The sequence below is a fragment of the Chlorocebus sabaeus genome, chromosome 22, assembly GCF_047675955.1.
Source record: "Chlorocebus sabaeus isolate Y175 chromosome 22, mChlSab1.0.hap1, whole genome shotgun sequence".
NCBI lineage: Eukaryota > Metazoa > Chordata > Mammalia > Primates > Cercopithecidae > Chlorocebus > Chlorocebus sabaeus.
Window position 1 is genome coordinate 20,423,533 of NC_132925.1, and position 18,985 is coordinate 20,442,517.

At 42.2% G+C, this 18,985-nt stretch overlaps 1 protein-coding gene across 2 annotated transcripts in view; it reads left to right on the plus strand.

Moving 5' to 3' along the window:
- Positions 1-18,985, plus strand: part of TMEM45A (transmembrane protein 45A) — a 79,350-nt gene that overhangs the window by 15,457 nt on the left and 44,908 nt on the right. The window contains exon 2 of one of the 2 annotated variants that reach the window (XM_007986050.3): positions 7,985-8,131. The exons of the other annotated variant lie outside the window; for it this stretch is intronic. Within the exon in view, the coding sequence (XP_007984241.1) occupies positions 8,087-8,131 (45 nt within the window). The 5' untranslated portion in view covers positions 7,985-8,086. The remainder of the gene's footprint in view (positions 1-7,984; positions 8,132-18,985) is intronic. 2 annotated transcript variants of the gene reach the window in all.

Below are 18,985 nucleotides of genomic sequence, written 5' to 3' on the forward strand. Positions count from 1 at the left end.
CCTTTTGCCTGACGCAACCAAAAATGTCAGATAAAATACATGAAATAATGATTTTCGAAACACCAGTCATCAGGTGATGAAGAGCAGTGATCTTTAAGAAATAAGAGACACAAACGTGTATGCTCAGGCTGCTCCAGCTTACTGAGTGGAGAGAATTTCCAGGCTGAGACACAGGGAAAGGAAGGCAAGTGCAATTCAGACTCCTGATTTGAGGAGAAGGTGTGAAGAGGCTGGGGAAACCAAGGCTGTTAGAGTTCGTAGAACAGAGTATCAGGAACGAGAGAGATGCATGGAGAGAGAGGACCCCAATAACTGCAGAGGGGCCCTCAAGGATTCAGCATTGTACTGATCAGCACCTGCATGTGGGGAAACTACCGGGGACTGGGGGCCAAGCTTGTTGGGGGAAGAGCCTGGCTCTCACCAAAGGCTGGGAATATTGCCTGTTCCTTCCAGTCAGACTGGAAAATCCATAATTCACAGAGTACTGGTAGAACAGTCAGGAGAGCCTTGCCTCAGTAGTGGGGAATAATTAGCAGTCTAGAGCACTGCTCTGTATTTGCCTAATAAATCATGAAAAAGCAATTCGCAAAAGTATTAAACTGCATCTAAGTTACTTAAGCTCATTCTAGAACAGATTTCAAGAATATTTATGGGAATATTTACTGGGTATACACCCAAAGGATTATAAATTGAACAAAGAGAGCACTTGGACACAGGGTGGGGAACATCACACACTGGGGCCTGTTGTGGGGTCGGGGGAGGAGGGAGGGATAGTATTAGGAGATACACTAATGTAAATGACAAGTTAATGGGTGCAGCACACCAACATGGCACATGTATACATATGTAACAAACCTGCAAGTTGTGCACATGTACCCTGGAACATAAAGTATAATAAACAAACAAACAAACAAAAAGATAATTTATGGGAATAAAAAAATATCCAATGCCAAACAAGGTAAAATTCACAATGCCTGACAACCCAAAATAGTAACATAGTTTAAAATGGAAACACACCACTCTCCCTGATTGTCCTGGAGGTGAACTTCCATGCACATTTTTGTACCCTTAAAGAGCCCAGCAGTTTAACTTTCAGTGTAACATTTTATACACAACAAGCTAGAGACTGCCAAACCATGTCTGTGTTGATATTTATCTTGGCTTCTGAGATAGCACTTCTTCTTTCATGTCTATGACTGTTTTAAAAAATATTTTTTCTGTGTTTGATGCCTTCAACCTTGCCATTGGATTATGGTAAGGTAGACTCAGCTGAGATATCGGCCAATTACATTGTGCATCCTAAGGGGTTGGAGTAAGGAGTCATAGGTAATGGTGGTGGGTGGGTGAGATGGGACAAGTTTTCTGAGGTCAATGTATGACTTAGATTCAAAGCCTTAGAGAGCAGTAAGGACCAAACCAGGCAGGCCAAGATCTTGGACAGGTCTGAGGGGGCTCGCTCAGCCAAGTTCCAGAACCAGAAGCCCTTTGGAACCCAACAGGAACATACGGAGAGTGAAGTGAGTAAAGTCTCATTAGGATTTGGTCAAGGCTAAAGAATCAGAGCTTGTTCATTGGCAGAGGTTGGAGGCTGGGTCAGAGAGGAGTGTTCTGGGATCATGCATGGAGTTACTGCTCTAGAGGTTCATAATTGAGAGCCACTATTTGAGCCTGGGATGTATATTCTTCCTCGGAGATTTGAAAGGTTTTAAATTTGGTTTCCAGGCCTATTCTCTGATTCCCTCCCATCCCCCAAATTCAACCTGACACTCTGTCATTAGGATGTCCCTAGTTAGACACTTGGCTGCCAGAACAGACACGTTTTCTTCAGATTGGCTGGTACCTGGACATTCTTTCCCACTCTGCCTATACAGAAATGTGGCTTTTCTGCATACAACTTACAAACCTTTTGGCTGCTGTAAAATGCTGTTTCTTAAAATATCATAGCCCAGATGAATTTGTGGGAAAGCTCCTACTTGAAGATGGTGACAAAACTGTTATTTGATAGAAATTTTACCTGCTCTGGGAGATGAGAATGGGACTCAAGGATCAGTCTTTGGGAAAAGTGGAATTGAGTTGGTCTTTTAAAGGAGGGGGGTCTTAAAATCACGTTTTCACCTAGAAAGCATTTTTAATAAATATTATTGGAGCTGTTTATTTTCACTCCCAATGGCTATTGTACCATGGATTACATGACTGGAGTTGGGGTGTAGAGATGAAGACTGGATGCTAGTCATTATTGTCATGACCACCATGATGGTCTGGATGGCCAGAACAATTCACTTACAGTTTTTAATAATGACAAAGACGACAACAACAACAACACTAGAAAGTAGAAGGAGTAAGTTTATACTTTAGTTTCTTTCAGATCAGTATGGATTAGAGGAGCTTCTGCCCTCTCTGTGTGTTCCAATGAGAGAGAAATAGATACAGAAGAGATTAAGAGAGCATAGGAGGGGGCTTCAAGATGTTTGACTAGAGACACCCGTTATTCACCTCCTCCACAAAGGAGGACCAAAACAGCAACTAGATAAGCATGACATCAAAGAGAGTATTTCAGAGAGAACACAGGAACTCAGTAGGACAGTGACAGGAAACCTCTCAGGCATGGAAGGAGAGGAAAGCAAAGCAGCTGGCCCAGCTGAGATCGGAGCCAGGAGAGACTCCTCAGTGAAGGAAAAGGGAAGGGAGAGAGCCATGCGTTCCACATTTCCACAAGGGACTACTGCAATCCTGGCTACAGAGTGCCCTTTGGCTCTCACAGACCTTGAGACTAATATAAGAAACTTCCTGGAGCCCACATGATGGCATTGTCTCAGAGAAGGATTTCGCCATGGGTCACACATATAGCCCAAGACTGAAGCAACTGCAGCGTGGTGCCCTTTTGAGAGCTCAGGCCCGACAAGACTGCATCTTGCCCTGGAGACCAACAGCCCATGAATCTCCATATCCCTGGAGCCCCACTGACATCCCCTTACATCTACTCAGATAGATGGTTGCAAAATACCAATGACATTCTTCACAGAAATAGAAAAAACAATGCTAAAAATTGTATGGAACCAAAAAAGGACCCAAATAGCCAAATCAATAGTAAGCAAAAAGAACAGAGCTGGAGGCATCTACTGCATGGCTTCAAAATATACCACAGACCTATAGTAACCAAAACAACATGGCATTGGTATAAAAACAGACACATAGAGAAGTGGAACAGAACAGAGAATTCAGAAATAAATCCACATATTTATAGTCAACTGATTTTCAACAAAGGCATCAAAAACGTATATTGGGGAAAGGACACCTTGTTCAATAAGTGATGCTGGGAAAACTGGATATTCATGTGCAGAAGAATGAAACTGTCTGAATGAATAGACTGCTGTCTCTCACTATATTAAAAAAAAATCAGTTCAAAATGGATTAAAAGTTTTAAGACCTGAAACTGTAAAACTATTAGAAGACAACATAGGGGAAACACTTCAGGACATTGGTCTAGGCAATGATATTATGATTAAGACCTCAAAAGCACACACAACAAAAACAAAAATAGAACAAGTGGGGTTATATTAAACTAGAAAGCTTCTGTATAGCAAGGGAATCAACACAATGAAGAGACAAACATCGAATGGAAGAAAGTATTTTTCAACTATTCATTCGACAAGGGACTAATATCCAGAATATACAAGGAACTCCATCAACTTAACAGAAAAAAAAAAATCCCATCAGATATTTCTCAAAAGATGACATACAAATGACCAACAGGCATATGAAAAACTGCTGAATATCACTAACCATTAAAGAAATGCAAATCAAAACCACAATGAGATATTATCTCACCCCAGTTGGAATGGCTGTTATGAAAAGGACCAAAAGTAATAAATGCTGGCAAGGATGTGGAGAAAAGAGAACTCTTATACATTGTTGGTGGGAATGTAAATTAGTAAAGCCATTATGGAAAACAATATGGGGGTTTCTCAAAAAAATAAACGTAGAACTACCATATACTCCAGAAATTTCACTACTGGATATTTATCCAAAGGGAAAGAAATCAGTATATCAAGGGGATACCTGCACCCCCATGTTTATTGCAGCACTATTCACAATAGCCAAGGTATGGAATGAACGTAAGTGTCTATCAATGAATGAATGGGTAAAGAAAATGTGGTATATAGATATACAGTGAAATACTGAGCCACAAAAAGAATGAAATCCTGTCATTTGCAGCAACAGGGATGGAACTTCAGGTCATTATGTTAAGTGAAACACTCCAGGCACAGAAAGACAAATATCGCATGTTCTTACTAATATGTGAGAGCTAAAAAAGTTGATGTCAGGAAAGTAGAGAGTAGAATGGTGGATACCAGAGGCTGGGAACGGTGTGGGAGGAGGATGAAGAGAGGTTGGTTAATGGGTACAAATATACATTCATATAGAAAAGTAAGTTCTAGTGTTTGATAGCACAGTAGGGTGACTATCATTAACAACAATATATTATGTATTTCAAAATAGCTAGAAGAGAAGGTTTGAAATGCTCCCAATACAAAGAAATGATAAATGTTTCAAGGGTGATAGATATCCCAGATACTCTAACTTGATCATTACACATTGTATGCATATATTCAAACAGCACATGAGCTCTGTAAATATGTAAAATGATTATGCATCAATAAAAAAAGTTAAAAAGAGAGAGCATAGGTGAGAACTCTCTGCTTTTATCTAATGAGCTCCGGATTGCCTTCCATACTCCTGGACATGATACTAGGAAGTCTCAATCAAGGGCAAGATTATGCCTTCTGGAAAGAAATGCACTGGAAACTGGATATAATCTAATTTATGTTAATTGTGATAAGTGTTGCTGGTTTTACTTTTGGCTTCATGCATAATGACTTATGTTTTGTGGTGGTAATGAATAAAAGAGGTGGGGTGAGTTGATGAAACTGCTTCTGTGCCCTGATAAGTGACTGTGTTCTGATTGGTTCTCAGATGGGAGTTGATTTTTCTACAGGAAGAGAATTAGCTTACCAATGTGAAACCACTGAAGGCAAAGTCAAGAGTTTACTTTGCCTCTATTGCAGTCTTATTCCCACGTCCTCACTTTTTTCTCTTCCCTTTATTCTCCTTCCTTTTCTCCCCAAACTCATGATTTCCTTTCTGTCAGCAACTCTCTCCAGGTTCTCATTAACACAGAAATTGTAAAGATTCAGAAAAGACTATGATGGGATATTTTTCCTCCTTGTTTCTGTGAATCTTACATTTGGACTGGAAATAGAATTTATATACCACCTTCGGGGATCCTTCTTCAATTTTTCTGAAATTAATAGAACCCATTTTTTTTTCATAATGTGTTGAAGGAAATAGTTTTTGAAAAGTTGGGAATGGAAAGAGATCAACTGAAAGGAGATTTTTACTTTGAGGTATCCTCTCTCTGGCATGAGATGAGTCCTTGTGAAGTGAAAAGTTGGGGGCTATCTTTGGAAACGCACCCATCCCTGCTCCCAGAGAGCTCCGGGCCCACATTTTATGGAGAACAGCATCTGCTCTCACATTGAGCCGGGTTAAGCCTTTGAATTTTCCTTTGCATGTGTTCTCAATCATTGATGGTGTTGAATCACGAGGCATTTTGCTAGATGTGGGAATAATTTTTTTTTTCTTTTTTTTAAGGCAGAGTTTTGCCCTGTCACCCAGGCTGGAGTGCAGTGGCATGATCTGGGATCATTGCAACCTCTGCCTCCTGGGTTTAAGCGATTCTTCTGCCTCAGCCTCCTAAGTAGCTGGGATTACAGGCATGTGCCAACACACCAGACTAATTTTTTGTATTTTTGGTAGAGATGGGGTTTCACCATGTTGGCCAGGCTGGTCTTGAACTCCTGACCTCAGGTGATCTGCCCGCCTTGGCCTCCCAAAGTGCTGGGATTATAGGCATGAGCCACCACACCTGGCCAGGAATGAAATATTCTTAATGAGGAACTTGACAAGGTCTGAAAAAGTAGATTTTCAGGAAAAGCCACAGGCTCGAAGTGTATCATCTTTCCTTCACGGTTTGGCACATCATTACTTTCCTTTTCCATGAGTTAGGTAACAAGTGATGTTTAGAAATATCCTCTTTCCCACTGTCCACATGCCAAAGATCAGCCTTTCACATTTTTCCTTAATTGTCAAAGAAATATTTGAGCGTCTAAGCTGATATTCTTTATTACTGTGGGTGTGATTTGGGAAACAATTCTTGGAGGGCAACTCTGAGTCTGTGGTGAATAAAAAAGTGAGGCTAAATGTGAGTGAATATTGTGTCTGGTGTTCTCTGTGCAGCTGGAAAAATGATGAGCAAGTTAGCTTAATTAGCTGAGCATCTTCCTCTTATTGAAAGGGCGGTGATGGTCGTGATTGGAAAAAGCTGTTCTTGAGTGGCATCCTTTTAGGAAAGACTGCGGTTTAAACGGGCTTGTCTACGGGCCTCACTTTTGGGCTTACCTCCGCCCCCAAGCCATCCACCATCATTAGCCACGTTCCTGAAATTAATTTATTAGAGGAACTGTTTGATTCAGGAGATAAGTGGGTTTTGCTTGGGGGTGGTTATGGAGTTTAGGAGGGTCTGCTGGTTAGTTCCACTGAGACCCTGAACAGTATGAAGGGGAAGGCTAGTTAAGAAGCAGAAAGAGAAAAAAGGAAGCCAGTCTTCTCAAACATTTTGTTGGAAGTCTGCTGAAAGATTCATTTTGCTCTGTGCCCCACAGATTGCATAGCTGGTTCTGCCTCTATGCTTTCAGGTCGCTCAAGTGTAACAGGAGTGAGAAATTAGAATCAAGGGCCTATTGCATCACTTTCTTCCAAGTTTCTGTATCCACATGTGCACCATATGAAACTGCTGTCCATACCCTTGTCTTAATTGATTTAATGTTTAATCTCCTTTAACAGAAGGTTTATAGAGGTCTCTTTTCTTCTTCTAGTACAACTTGCATACTTATTTAGAGTCTGTAGTTAAAAGGGTGATTCAGGTCTTGGCAGTATGTGATACTTCTGTCCTTCGAAAAGAAGTCATTTTAAAAATCTTGGTTTACTTCATTTTATGGTAACAAGACAATACACCTTCTTATTTATTTCATACGTGCACTCTACATTCACTCCAGCAGGCCTTATTTCTTAAGCAGGAGACGAGAAATAGCCTTACTGGTTGGCAGGTGCAAATGCTGAAACTAGCACTAACGACTGTGAATATTCATTCCTGAGCTGTATTTGTGTTCAGACTCAGGCGAGGGGTGCAGACTGGAGTGTTCGTCTATTCCCCTTTTGTGGGTTTAGGTGAGTGTGAGATGGTTGGCTTGGCAGGTTGGCCCAGGTGAGAGAAGCAAAGTCATGGGTGGCCCTGTTCCCTGTGGGAGCCTTTACTTTTCCATGCTTACACACTGAACACCTAAGCTGGCTGCTCAAATAATCAAGAGGCAGACTTGGTAAAAATGTGAATAAATGAGTGTAGTTACTATATAGCCATTAAAGAAAAATCTGCTAATGGTGACTCAGTAGTGCCTCCCTGATTGTAAAGGACAGTATCTTCTGGTGAGCTGTGAGCATGTTCCATGGGTTGACAATCAGATTTGCATGTCTGATGACATTAATTGCAGGGTGCTGTGGGCCAGGTTTCTGTAAGTTGGGTGGAGGTGGCCACTGGCAGTGAGTACAACGCCCAGGGGGAAGCATGTGAGTGGGAGGAAGAAAAGAGAGAGCTTTCTGGAGCTGTTGCAATGTGTATGCTGGTGAAATCGACTTGAGGATTAAGCAGCATCTCCCAGGATTGTTAGTTACTGAGTGGCACGTCTTCAGTACTCATGATTTGTGGGGAACTTGGGCAGAGGTAAAAGTGTGGTAAGTTTTAATACTGTGTTTTCTTACTAGTTGCTTTTGACATGCATACAGGTTTGTGTGTGTGTGTGTGTGTGTGTGTGTGTGTAAAACTGACTGTAAGATGTCACGTTTCAGCCTATTGATTTTTTTATTCCAGAAACTTTTCAGCATTACCTAAGAAACAAAGGCTCAATTTTGGCTGCTTCATTCTTATCCCTTCTGCCACAGTTCTAACGTGCTTGATCTACTGAGACCAAGGATGATCAATGACTCAGAAGGCAAAATGGGATTTAAACACCCAAAGGTTAGTTTGGCATTTCTGCAGTAACCTTTGGTGTGATAAAGTGAAAACAGCAAGAGCTTTTGATTCATAAAGACCTTGTTTGAATCTGACTGTACTGTGTATTTATGACATTGTGCAAGTAACTTTTTGTGGGTTGTAGCTGATCAAGGCAAAGCTAATACTAGCCTAATGCTGATGATTCTGTGGAAATTTTATTTCATTTTACGTTGGGATCTAGCATTGTGGTTGGATAGGAAGAGTTGATGTTGAAGATATGTGCCTTAAATGCTTCTCTTGATTTCTGTAGCATTTTCTTCCTCTGGGAACTTCAGGAATCTGGCAGCTGAAGCGTTAGGTCTACCAGGCACTCTTTTTATCCGTCCTTCCCATCCATCCATTTATCAACACTTAGGTACCAAACTGCTTACTATATGCCAGGCATAGTTCTAACAGCTAAGGATTAAGCAGTGAAGAAACATAGAAAAAAAATCCTACATACATGGAGCTTTCATTCTAGTGAGGGAAGAATGCAATAAACAAAACAAGTCAGTAAATTATGGGTATATTAAAAGGGAATGTGTTACAGGGAAAATAAAGCAGGAAAAGAGGGTAGGGTATTGAGACAATTTTAAATAAGGTGGTGAGAGCAGGTCTCATTGAGAAAGAGCTCCCCTGCAGAGCTCTGAACACACAGTGCCTTCTTGTTATTACCAGCTGCCAGTGCTCATTGCCTTGTCTTCCTCTTGTTTATTCACTGAGGCCTCACCATTTTTGGTCCATGAAAAAAAATAATTGTTTAAGAGCACAGAATATGACTTTTGGGTTTTCCTTTAGGGCTATGTTAAGGTGTTAGTAGATGCTAGTTACTAGCATTGTTGGGGTCCTCTTTTCTGCCCTTCCTGGGTTCCTTATACAATGGGTACCTACCTGCAGAGCTTTTTTTTGCATAACCTCTCTAGTCCCTCTTGTACGCCCCACACAAACCTCTGATTATGCAGCTAAGTATGGCCCCTTGTAGGGCTGGGCCTCTGCTTCTAGTTTCTTGGAGGAGCAAGCAGGCATGGATTGCCAACCTAACTTCATGCTTTTGTACAATAGCAACCTCTGCCTTCACCATTTCCTGTTCCAACATCGTGAAAGGAGAGTGTCTCATCATCAAGAAAAGGCTCTCACTTTCTCTGTCTTGGTCCAGGAGGTAGGGGAACAAAGAGGAGCAAATAAGCCAATCACATCATGGTGTCACTGGGACCTGGAACAACCTTTGCAGTATGAGGATGGGATCCACATCAGGAAGATACCCATTCTTCTTTGACCCATGATGGATCACGAGTCAGTGAATGTTCATTAGCTTTCATAAAAGGTGATATCTGCTTTCTGGTAGTTTTCAAAATGTTAAAGAACCCCTTTAGAAGCTAGGAGCAAAGTTTAGCGTGTGAAGCTCTGTGAAGGCCATGGATGCCTTTTAATTTGGGACTTAGTAGAACTTAAATTCCCTCTGATACATCCTAAGTTCCCCAAAGGCAATGTGAATGGATGCGGGCTGGGCAGTGTCTGCACTTCCAGCTGAGATGAGATATGGTAGGGTTTAGCTTTCATTTCTCTCTCTCCTTCTTTCTTTCTTTCTTTCTTTCTTTCTTTCTTTCTTTCTTTCTTTCATTCTTTCTTTCCTTCCTTCCCTCCTTCCTTCCTTCCTTCCTTCTTTCCCTCCCTCCCTCCCCTCCCCTCCCCTCCCCTCCCCTCCCCTCCCTCCCTCCCTCCCTCCCTCCCTCCCTCTCTCTCTCTCTCTCTTTCCTTCCTTCCTTCCTTCCTTCCTTCCTTCCTTCCTTCCTTCCTTCCTTCCTTCCTTCCTTCCTTCCTTCCTTCCCTCCTTCTTTCCTTCTTTTTCTTTCTACCAAGTTTTGCTCTTATTGCCCAGGCTGGAGTGCAATGGCATAATCTTGGCACACCACAACCTCTGCCTCCTGAGTTCAAGCAATTCTCCTGCCTCAGCTCCCAAGTAGCTGGGATTACAGGCATGCACCACCATTCCTGGCTAATTTTGTATTTTTAGTAGAGATGGGGTTTCTCCATGTTGGTCAGGCTGGTCTTGAACTCCCGACCTCAGGTGATCTGCCTGCCTCGGACTTCCAAAGTGCTGGGATTACAGGAGTGAGCCACCACGCCTGGCCTCATTTCCCCTTTCTGATATGGCTCTCTGAGGTGGCTTCTCCTTGGCTAGGAATATAGCATTGCCATGCCAGCTGCAGCACGTACGCACACACCCTGGAGCTATCCACCCCACATCATTCTGTGCCAGTTGTGTTGGCCTTTTTCTGTTCACTGAGGATCTAGAGAGACAGTGATGTCAGCCAGAGCTGCTGTGGCAGGTGGGGCTGTTCTGATGTCTGTTCAGGTGGCCAGAGCCTCCTTGCCACATTCAGCTCCTGCCCACGTCCTCTAGGCTGGCCCCAGTACAGCTCTGGGCCACTCTCCATGACTGTGAAGTGTATTTCTGCCCAGCTTAGTAGTAATGAGGAGAAGTATTTATTTTTATACGTTTGCTTGTTGTTTCAGGTGGTAAGAGTTCTGTAGAAGACAGGCTTTCCTAACACCCCAAGTCCTTCTTAGGCAGCATTATGGTTCTCCAGTTATATACCTGCCCAGCTCTGTCCAATATTGAGTTCCAATCTACACCTGAAAAGACAAACACGAACAGTAACAGGAGAGTAAATGTTGGGGGTGGGGATAGTGGGCCCAGCTGCACTGACAATAACAATCCCCTCGCCGCCCCTCCTTTGTTGTCTGTGAAGCTACTCTAAGGAGTAATTCTTCCCTGGACCATACCCTGTTGGGAAGCGAGGTGTGGAGGTGCCAGGCAGTGGTTTGGGGCCTGACGCTGGCCCTTGACCTGTGTGTCACAGCTGCGTGGGAGATGCAGTATCACTTCCTTGATTTGTTTGTTTTTCCGGATTGCACCTTTGTTGCCAGTCTGGAACTTAACTCTTGTGCATTTTGTTATTTATTTTCAATGGTGCAAGGCCCCAGTGTTCCATCCTCCTTCTGAAGTCACAGAAACATCCACACAAATAGACTGGCCTTTGCTTGGACTCACATTTGAGAGACTTCAATCTACTTGGCCTGTCAAAATGAAGTTCTTCTTAAAAGTCCTAACTCTCTGGTGCTGGCCTATAGTCTAATCAGTGCTTCCCAACCTTTTTTCATATCACAGTATCCATGGACATGATATGATTTATGTAGATGGGAGGGCTCATTCCTAGGCAGTAGGCCATCGGGGTCTGGCTACTTACTGTAGTCCTTGACCCCTCACCGTCACCTGGCTGTTCCTGGGGCTTAGGTGATTTGTGTTTCCCTCTGGCACACCTGTTCCCACTGGGGGCACACAAGTATGCTACAGCTAAGGTTAGAAGTTCTGGCCCAAGACCTAGCATAGACCACAATCTTAACTTGCAACAAAGTGTTTCGTCCATAAACATCTTTGAAGATGATCCTAGAGGGTGCACATACTTTCCCAGGATGTTGTAAGTTTGGGAGAACTGAGTTCCTGTGGTTGCACCCATTGCTTGGTGCAGTCTGCCACCACTTGTCCTTCTAGAAGGAAGGGTAGAAGGATGCCAACACTGCATGTTCCCTGTCCCCTCCAGGCCAGCATGACCGGGATCCTTGGCTCTGTGGCCAAACTCTAATGCTTAGCACTGCTTCTTTGCATCCTACTGCGTTCTGGGGGTATTTCACATGACTTCCACAGGTTCCTGACCTCCCGGCTTTGCTACATCTTCTGCATAGCTTAGAACATCACTTCTTATGCAATGGTTGGAGGCGTCATAGATGTTCTGCTGATGTTGTCGGTTTGTGTTGCCGTGAACCACACCTGGATAACTGGTCTGGGTGGAATTCAGCTACTGCAAGAGTACATACTAGTCCTCTTTTAGCCCTTATGACTGTGTGGTACCAGGCGGTGGTTCTTACATTTAAACAGAGCTATGGGCTCATCCATCCATTCATTCATTTATTTACTCATTTAGCAACTCTATTCAATAAATGCTGGGTACTGGGAATATAACGATTAAAGTCATAGTCTCTGCCTTTCAGGAGCTCACAGTGCAGTGAGGGAGATCCAAGAAGTAAACAGTGATGATATGCATGAGAAATTCCACTGGGTTCCATGGGAACACAGAAGAGGGGGAAGATTCTTGCACTTGGAGAGTGGTCAGAGGAGGTTCCCTGACTGAGATGAGATAACTTTTAGCTTGAATTTTTTCTTCTCTCCTCCTTCTCCTCCTCTCCTCCTCCTCCTCCATTCTCCTCCTTCTCTTTATGCCCCTCCTCCTCCTCCTTTCTCCTCCTTCTCCTCCTCCTCCTCCTTTCTCCTTCTTCTCCTCCTCCTCCTTCTCCTTCTTTTTCTTTCTTCTCTTTCTCCCTCTTATTCCTCTTTAAACAGAGTTATCTGGGATGTGTGCTAATTGAATGAAGGAAGGAAGGGAATGGCATAGAGCTAGAGAGTGGTACTTCAAGTGCCACAATTTTGTTTGGTCATAGTAGAATTCTAATGGGCAACAGCAGCTAATGAAATAAGGATCACTTAAGGAGGGAGAGGAGACCTCTACATCAGCCTGCAATGGTCAGATCATACTTTTGGAAGGAGAATGTCTGTGGGATTCACTCATAGAAACCCTGGAAAGTTTCCATTGGAGGAGAAAGAAATCTAGATGGCAAGCTGGCTTGAAGAGACTTGTTATGTATGACTTCTGTGAGTGCGGGAGGATGGCAGGGGAGACTGCATTCTCTGTCCTACTTCTTTCATTCAAAAGACAGCATGATCTTGGGCAAGTGACATGACATCTCCAAACTAGTGTCCTCATTCATAAAGGTGGTTCTAATAATACCTCTCTCACCAGGGTTGATATGAGAATTAAATGACATAATTTATTGTTGTATGAAAGAATCTAACATAGTAACTACTCAACAAATGTTAGTTTCTCTTTCCTTCCCATCTTTTTTCTCTTCCTCTTTTCCTTCTCTTTTCCCTTTCCCCTGCCTTCATACATCAGGTCTTTATTAGGTAAGTAATATTTTTCAGGCATCCTGCAAGATTTGCATTGTCCAATACAATGCAAGCAATTGTCCAATACAATACAATACAAATACGAGCCACGTGTGGCTATTGAACAATCGAAATGTAACTAGTCCCAACTGAGATGTGTCGTAAGTGTGAAATACACACAGAAGTTGGGGTAGTTAACACTCTGCCTTGTCCCCACACCATTTCCAGAGCATGCTTTCCTATGGGCAGGAGACTAGAGGCTTTTTGAGTCTGTGGAGGCTTTTCCTATAAGAAGCCAGTCTTTGATGGGTTTCTGAGGTAGTCTTCAATTGCTGACCAGTAAGCTTGCCTTCCTTCCTGCAATGACATTTTTATAAATGACAGTCTTGCTTTTAAATTCCTCGTATGTGGTCTTAATTTCCACACAAGTCTGGAAATGTTGACTTAGCACAAAAGAAAAAAAGGCTAGGCATTGTGGCTCACACCTGTAATCCCAGCACTTTGGGAGGCAAAGGCAGGAGGATTGCTGTGGCCAGGAGTTGGAGACCAGTCTGGGCAACATAGTGAGACCTTGTCTTTTAAAAAATAAAAAAATTAGCTGGGTGTGGTGATGTGTGCCTGCAGTCCTAGCTGTTTAGGAGACTGAGGCAGGAGGATCACTTGAGTTCAGTAGTTTGAGACTGTAGTGAGCTATGACTGAGCCACTGCTCTCCAACCTGGGCAACAAAGCGAGATCTTGTCTCTAAAAAAAAGAAAAAGAAAAAAAAAAGGAAAGCCAACGATCTCATTAATAAGTTTTTTCTATTGAGCACATATTTAAATGACAACATTTTGGATATATTTGGTTAATAAAATATATTATTAAGTTTCATTTCACTGGTTTCTTTTTACTTTTAAAAATGTGGCTACTGAAAAATTAAAATTACATATGTGTCTTGCACTGTGTTTCTGGCGAGCAGCACTTTGTGGAGCTTATGACTGGTAGGGGGAAGGTGGAAAAGCGACAACAGCAACAGAAAGATACTTTAAAAATAAATTTAAAAAACAACAAATACAGAATTACTCCTTGTGATGCGTACTGTGAAGACAAGTTTCTATGGAAAGGAAAATGGGAAGACCTGACTTCATTCAGCTGGCCCATGGAAGGCCTCTCTGAGGAAGGCACATTCATGCTGTGCCTTGAGGGAGGCTTTTCCTACACAGAGTTTTCAGCCAAAAGTAGAGACAGAGCATTCCAGGTAGAGGAAAAAAGCCTGCCGGTGAGTATGTATTGAGACTCCCAGACACTTGCAGTCAGCAATGGGGAGAAACAGACCCATGAAGGGTCCCCTGGCTTTTCAGAGCTTGTGGTACGGGGAGACAGGCAGGACAGGCATGTACTCTAGGCTGCAGGGATGCGACAAGTAGTACTGGCTCTGGAAGCACTTTCCTTCCTTTCTTCTCTCTGCCTCAGAAGCGTCACTGACCACAGACCTGACCTTGGAGGTCCCGGGGTTGGTCTGTTCTTCCTTCGTGGTGGGTAGTGAATAACACTCACGTTTGTCCCTTTATTCCCTGTTCCCAGCTCTGACTCAGACTCATCATCTGGGAAATGAGCGTCTGTAGCAGCCACTCAGCTAGTTTCCTTGCCTCCAGCCTCTTTCTCCCTTTCATATACTCTGTGTGAGGCTGCCAAATTAATCTTCCTGAAATACCATTTAGCCCATGTAACTTCCCTGATAGCACCCTGCTGCTGCTGGCAGAGGAGCAGTGTGCAGGGTGCTTCTGTACGTCTCTCACTTTTCACCTTTACTTTTTCCTTCTATGGGCAATGACACTGTTTGCAGAGAAGCATGTTCTACCGCCAGCCTCGTTAACTTGAGGAGCTCTTAAAATCTCATCTTCAGCCATCTTCCCATATTTCTACTCCTGCCTTGCATTTTCTTCTGGGCCAGGCATACTTGAGTCATCATTCTTTAAATGCTAAGGGCCACTGCATTAACAAGAGCTCAGGTTCTGGCGTCCATCAAACTAGTTTCAAATCCCAGCTCTGCCATTAAGCTAGCTGTGGGAACCTTTTCAAGAAGGCATTTATCTTTTCTAAGCCTTAGTTTTCTCATCAGTTGACACCATGAGGCTAAAAGTAATTTGTACCCCTTGCGGTTGGGTTCTTTAGATAGTACTGCAGATAGACTTCAGGCAAGTTAGCCATAAAGAACTTTCTTATTTTAAATGAAAAAAAAATTATCTGCCAAAAAAATTCTAGATTTTCTTTTCTCTTTTGAAATCTATTAGTTTTGGATTGCAACAGACTGGTCACGACTCCAACAAATCAAGCTACTACAAAGAACAGACTGTTTTAGAATCCCCTAAGTAATTAAGCAAGGTCCTTTGCAAATTAGGAAGCTTTAAGTGGAAGAAAGAATCTAGTTCAAGGTTGGCTTTTATATTTGCAGTCACAGGCAAAAAGTGAGTCCATGTGGCTATCATCACGTTTCTGAATTTTTTGACCAAGACATAAAAATCGTATATCCTCTATTTATGTCAGTATTTTAAAATAGGTATTTAAAATGCATAAATGTAATTTAAAATTATAATATATATGCTTTTTGGGACACCACCTACATCAGGAATCTCTGAGCAAGAGACCGCCTTTCTTTCTATTGATTTCTTTGGAAGATCTAGTGTGTAGCAGTTAGTCAACAAGAGAGGACTATGACACCTGGTCCAGAGTTAGTGCACAATAGATATTTGTAAAGTGAGAATAAATGAGGGTCAATAAAAAAAGTATTTCAAAAACTCCTTTATGGTGACTGAAATGTCTGTAGATTACTGCAGCATTTGATGACAAGAAAAGAAAACGCCAACAAGAATTCAAGTGTCTTGTATACTGTATTTTAAAAATCTGTTCAGAGGAACAAGGTTAGTATAGTGCCATCATTCTCAGCTACCCTCATGATAGTCCTTCTTACTTTGGGCCCAAGACTTTGGCCTTTTTTTCTATTTGCTCAGAACCAGTAAAAAACTAATGATTCAATGACTGTGGTTACAGAATTCTGGGAATTGTGAAGAGGTTGGGAGAAACATTGGAAATCTTCCTTGGCCAGGGGTTCCAACCTTACGAAACATGAGATAGACCTATTTTTAACATCTGAAGATTTCCAGATATCTCTCCATCCTGTCCTGCAATTTTATTGTGGGTGTAGTTTTAGTATCTGTTGATAGAGAAGAAAGATATACCAATTCATAATGACCTCTTGCAATGCAACTTTGGCCAAGGAATCTTCAGTTCACTAGATGGAACCACCAACATTTTAGATCAAATTTCTAATTGTATTAATGAGGCACAGGACCACTTTTGGTTTAGGAATAGCCCGGGTATAATTCAGAAAAGCATAGGATGTTCAAATGGAGATTTGAAAATATCTGGAAGTCACAACCAAGACAACTCAGGACACCATATAAGACAGGTGTTGCTTGAGAAATGTTCACCCTGAACTGTTGCAATGTTCATTACCCAATGGAAATCCCTTCACAGATCACCACATAAAATGCAGAAAGCTTAGTGAAATTTGAATTTTGAATAAACAACACATGCACTATATGGAACATACTTGTGCTCAAAAACTACTTGTTGTTTATGTGAAATTTAAATTTCACCGGGTGTTCTACACTTTTGTTGTTGCTAAGCTTGGTCACTTTACCTTCAGATATCCACCGTGGTGCCAAGGGTGGAAGGACAGGAACTAAAAACATGGGTTATATTCCAGCATGACTGTCAACATAGATTACTGATGCATTTTCTGGGAACCTTTCGCATCTCGAGGCCGTAAGGCTCTGTATTTGGTTTTCTCAGGGATCCTTGCTCTCCCTCAAGGGTGTGCAACCCAACTTGGGCAGTGGCAGTCCAGGAGGACGTTATTGATTTATTCTCTTGCTTCATTTTCATTTACTTTGAGGTTTTGTCATGAATTTGTATACCTGACCTTCTGTGAAGTGAGGGCAGAATCGAAGGTGGGGATTTCTTGGGGCTGAAGTAATGACTTTAAGGGTGAAATCAGGGGACAGAGGAAGAGCCAGGATGGAAGGAGACTTCAACTCACTTGGACCCCTTGTTTTTTTCTGTACAGGAGTCAGAACATTTTCCACGAAGCATGGCAGACTAGAAACTCTCCACCTTTTCTTGTCTAAATTTGAATTTAAAGGAGATTGGAATTTAGATGCTCGGCTCTGTCTCTCTCTCTCTCTCTCTCTCTCTCTCTCTTTTTAATGCAGTTTCCTCCTCCCTCTATAAGCTAAGTTTAAAAGAAAAATTGGCAATGCACAGTTTTTTAAATAATGTATTTAATTTATAAATGAGGTATCCTAGGATTTTATATTCTGATTGTAGAATCAATGAATTTATTCCAAAAGCATGCAGAATACTATGACAAAGCCAAATAAACAGCTTATTTTAATGAACATTCACATTAAAATTCTGTTCCCATAAGGGCAGAGCAATGTAAAAATGACTCATAAGAGGCCTTAAGGGTCAGATAGTTTTTGTTTTACAGGAGATTGGAAAGAAAGCACTGCAAATGAAGCTCCTATTTGTTGGATGGGCTTTTTCTCTCCTACCAAGGACAAGAATTTTAAAAGTTCATTTTATAAAGTTGTATGGTGGTGAATGCCATTGTTTCCACACAAACACTCATTTCCCCCATAAGACCTCAAATGTTTGGTTGTGCAGGGGGATTTAAAATCAGAGAACATGAAGAAATTAAAAATGGAGCAGTTAGTTGTAGGCTTTAACAATTAACAGAAGAAAACCAGGGGCTAGAAGGCAGTAGCATATGAGTTTGAGAAACACTGCTTTACCCCATTTTTTCTTTTACTGGGCATTAGCTAGTCCCACACTCAGCATAGCTCTGATTCAGTCATTCAACATTTTAAAGTGCAAGCTTGATGCTTGAATAAATAAGGAGCTCCTGGGTAGTGGGAAGAGATGGAGACTCAAAGAGGTCATCTCAGCATGGTGTGGGAGGCCATGCTGCAGCGAGGGGACATGCAAGTGCTGTGGGGGCATAGTGCGAACAGCCTAAATCAGACTGGAAGTTCAAGATCAAGAGAAGAGTCACTTCCAAGACTAGACCTTTTGGTTGTAACCTCTCCCTTGTGAGTCTTGGAGTCAGAACCTGAGATTTCTCAGGCCAGTCTTTATTTTTACTTTTATTTTGCCCAGGATGGAGTGCAGTGGAGTGATCTCAACTCACTGCAACCTTTGCCTCCCAGGCTCAAGCGATTCTCCCATCTCAGCCTCCTGAGTAGCTGGGACTACAGGCATGTGCCATTATGCCTAGCTAACTTTTGTATTTTTTTTTGTAAATATGGGGTTTCATTATGTTGCCCAGGCTGGTGTCGAACCCCTGGGCTCAAGTGATCCACCTGCCTCGGCCTCCCAAAGTGCTGGGGGTTACGGGCGTGAGCCACCGTGCTAGGTCAACCTTGATTTCTGATATTTTGTTCTATCAGAACAGCATGTCTACCTGTACAGACCCTGTACAGAAAGACGGTGTCTCTGCTCCTTGGCTCTTCCATCTCTTTTTATCCTTCCCAACTTTTTAAATGGAAAATTTCAAGTATATATAAAAATAGAATAGTATAACATGCCGATTACCCAGTTTCAACAACAATTACTAACTCATGCCAACTTTGCTTTATCTGTTCTTCCATCCATTTCTCCTATCCCCCAGATAATATTTGTATAAGTTAGGGTTCCCTAGAGAGGCATAACCAAAAGGTTGTGTGTGGTATGTGGAGAGGGAGATTTAGGAATTGGCTCATACAATTTTCAGGGGCTGACAAGTCTGAAATCT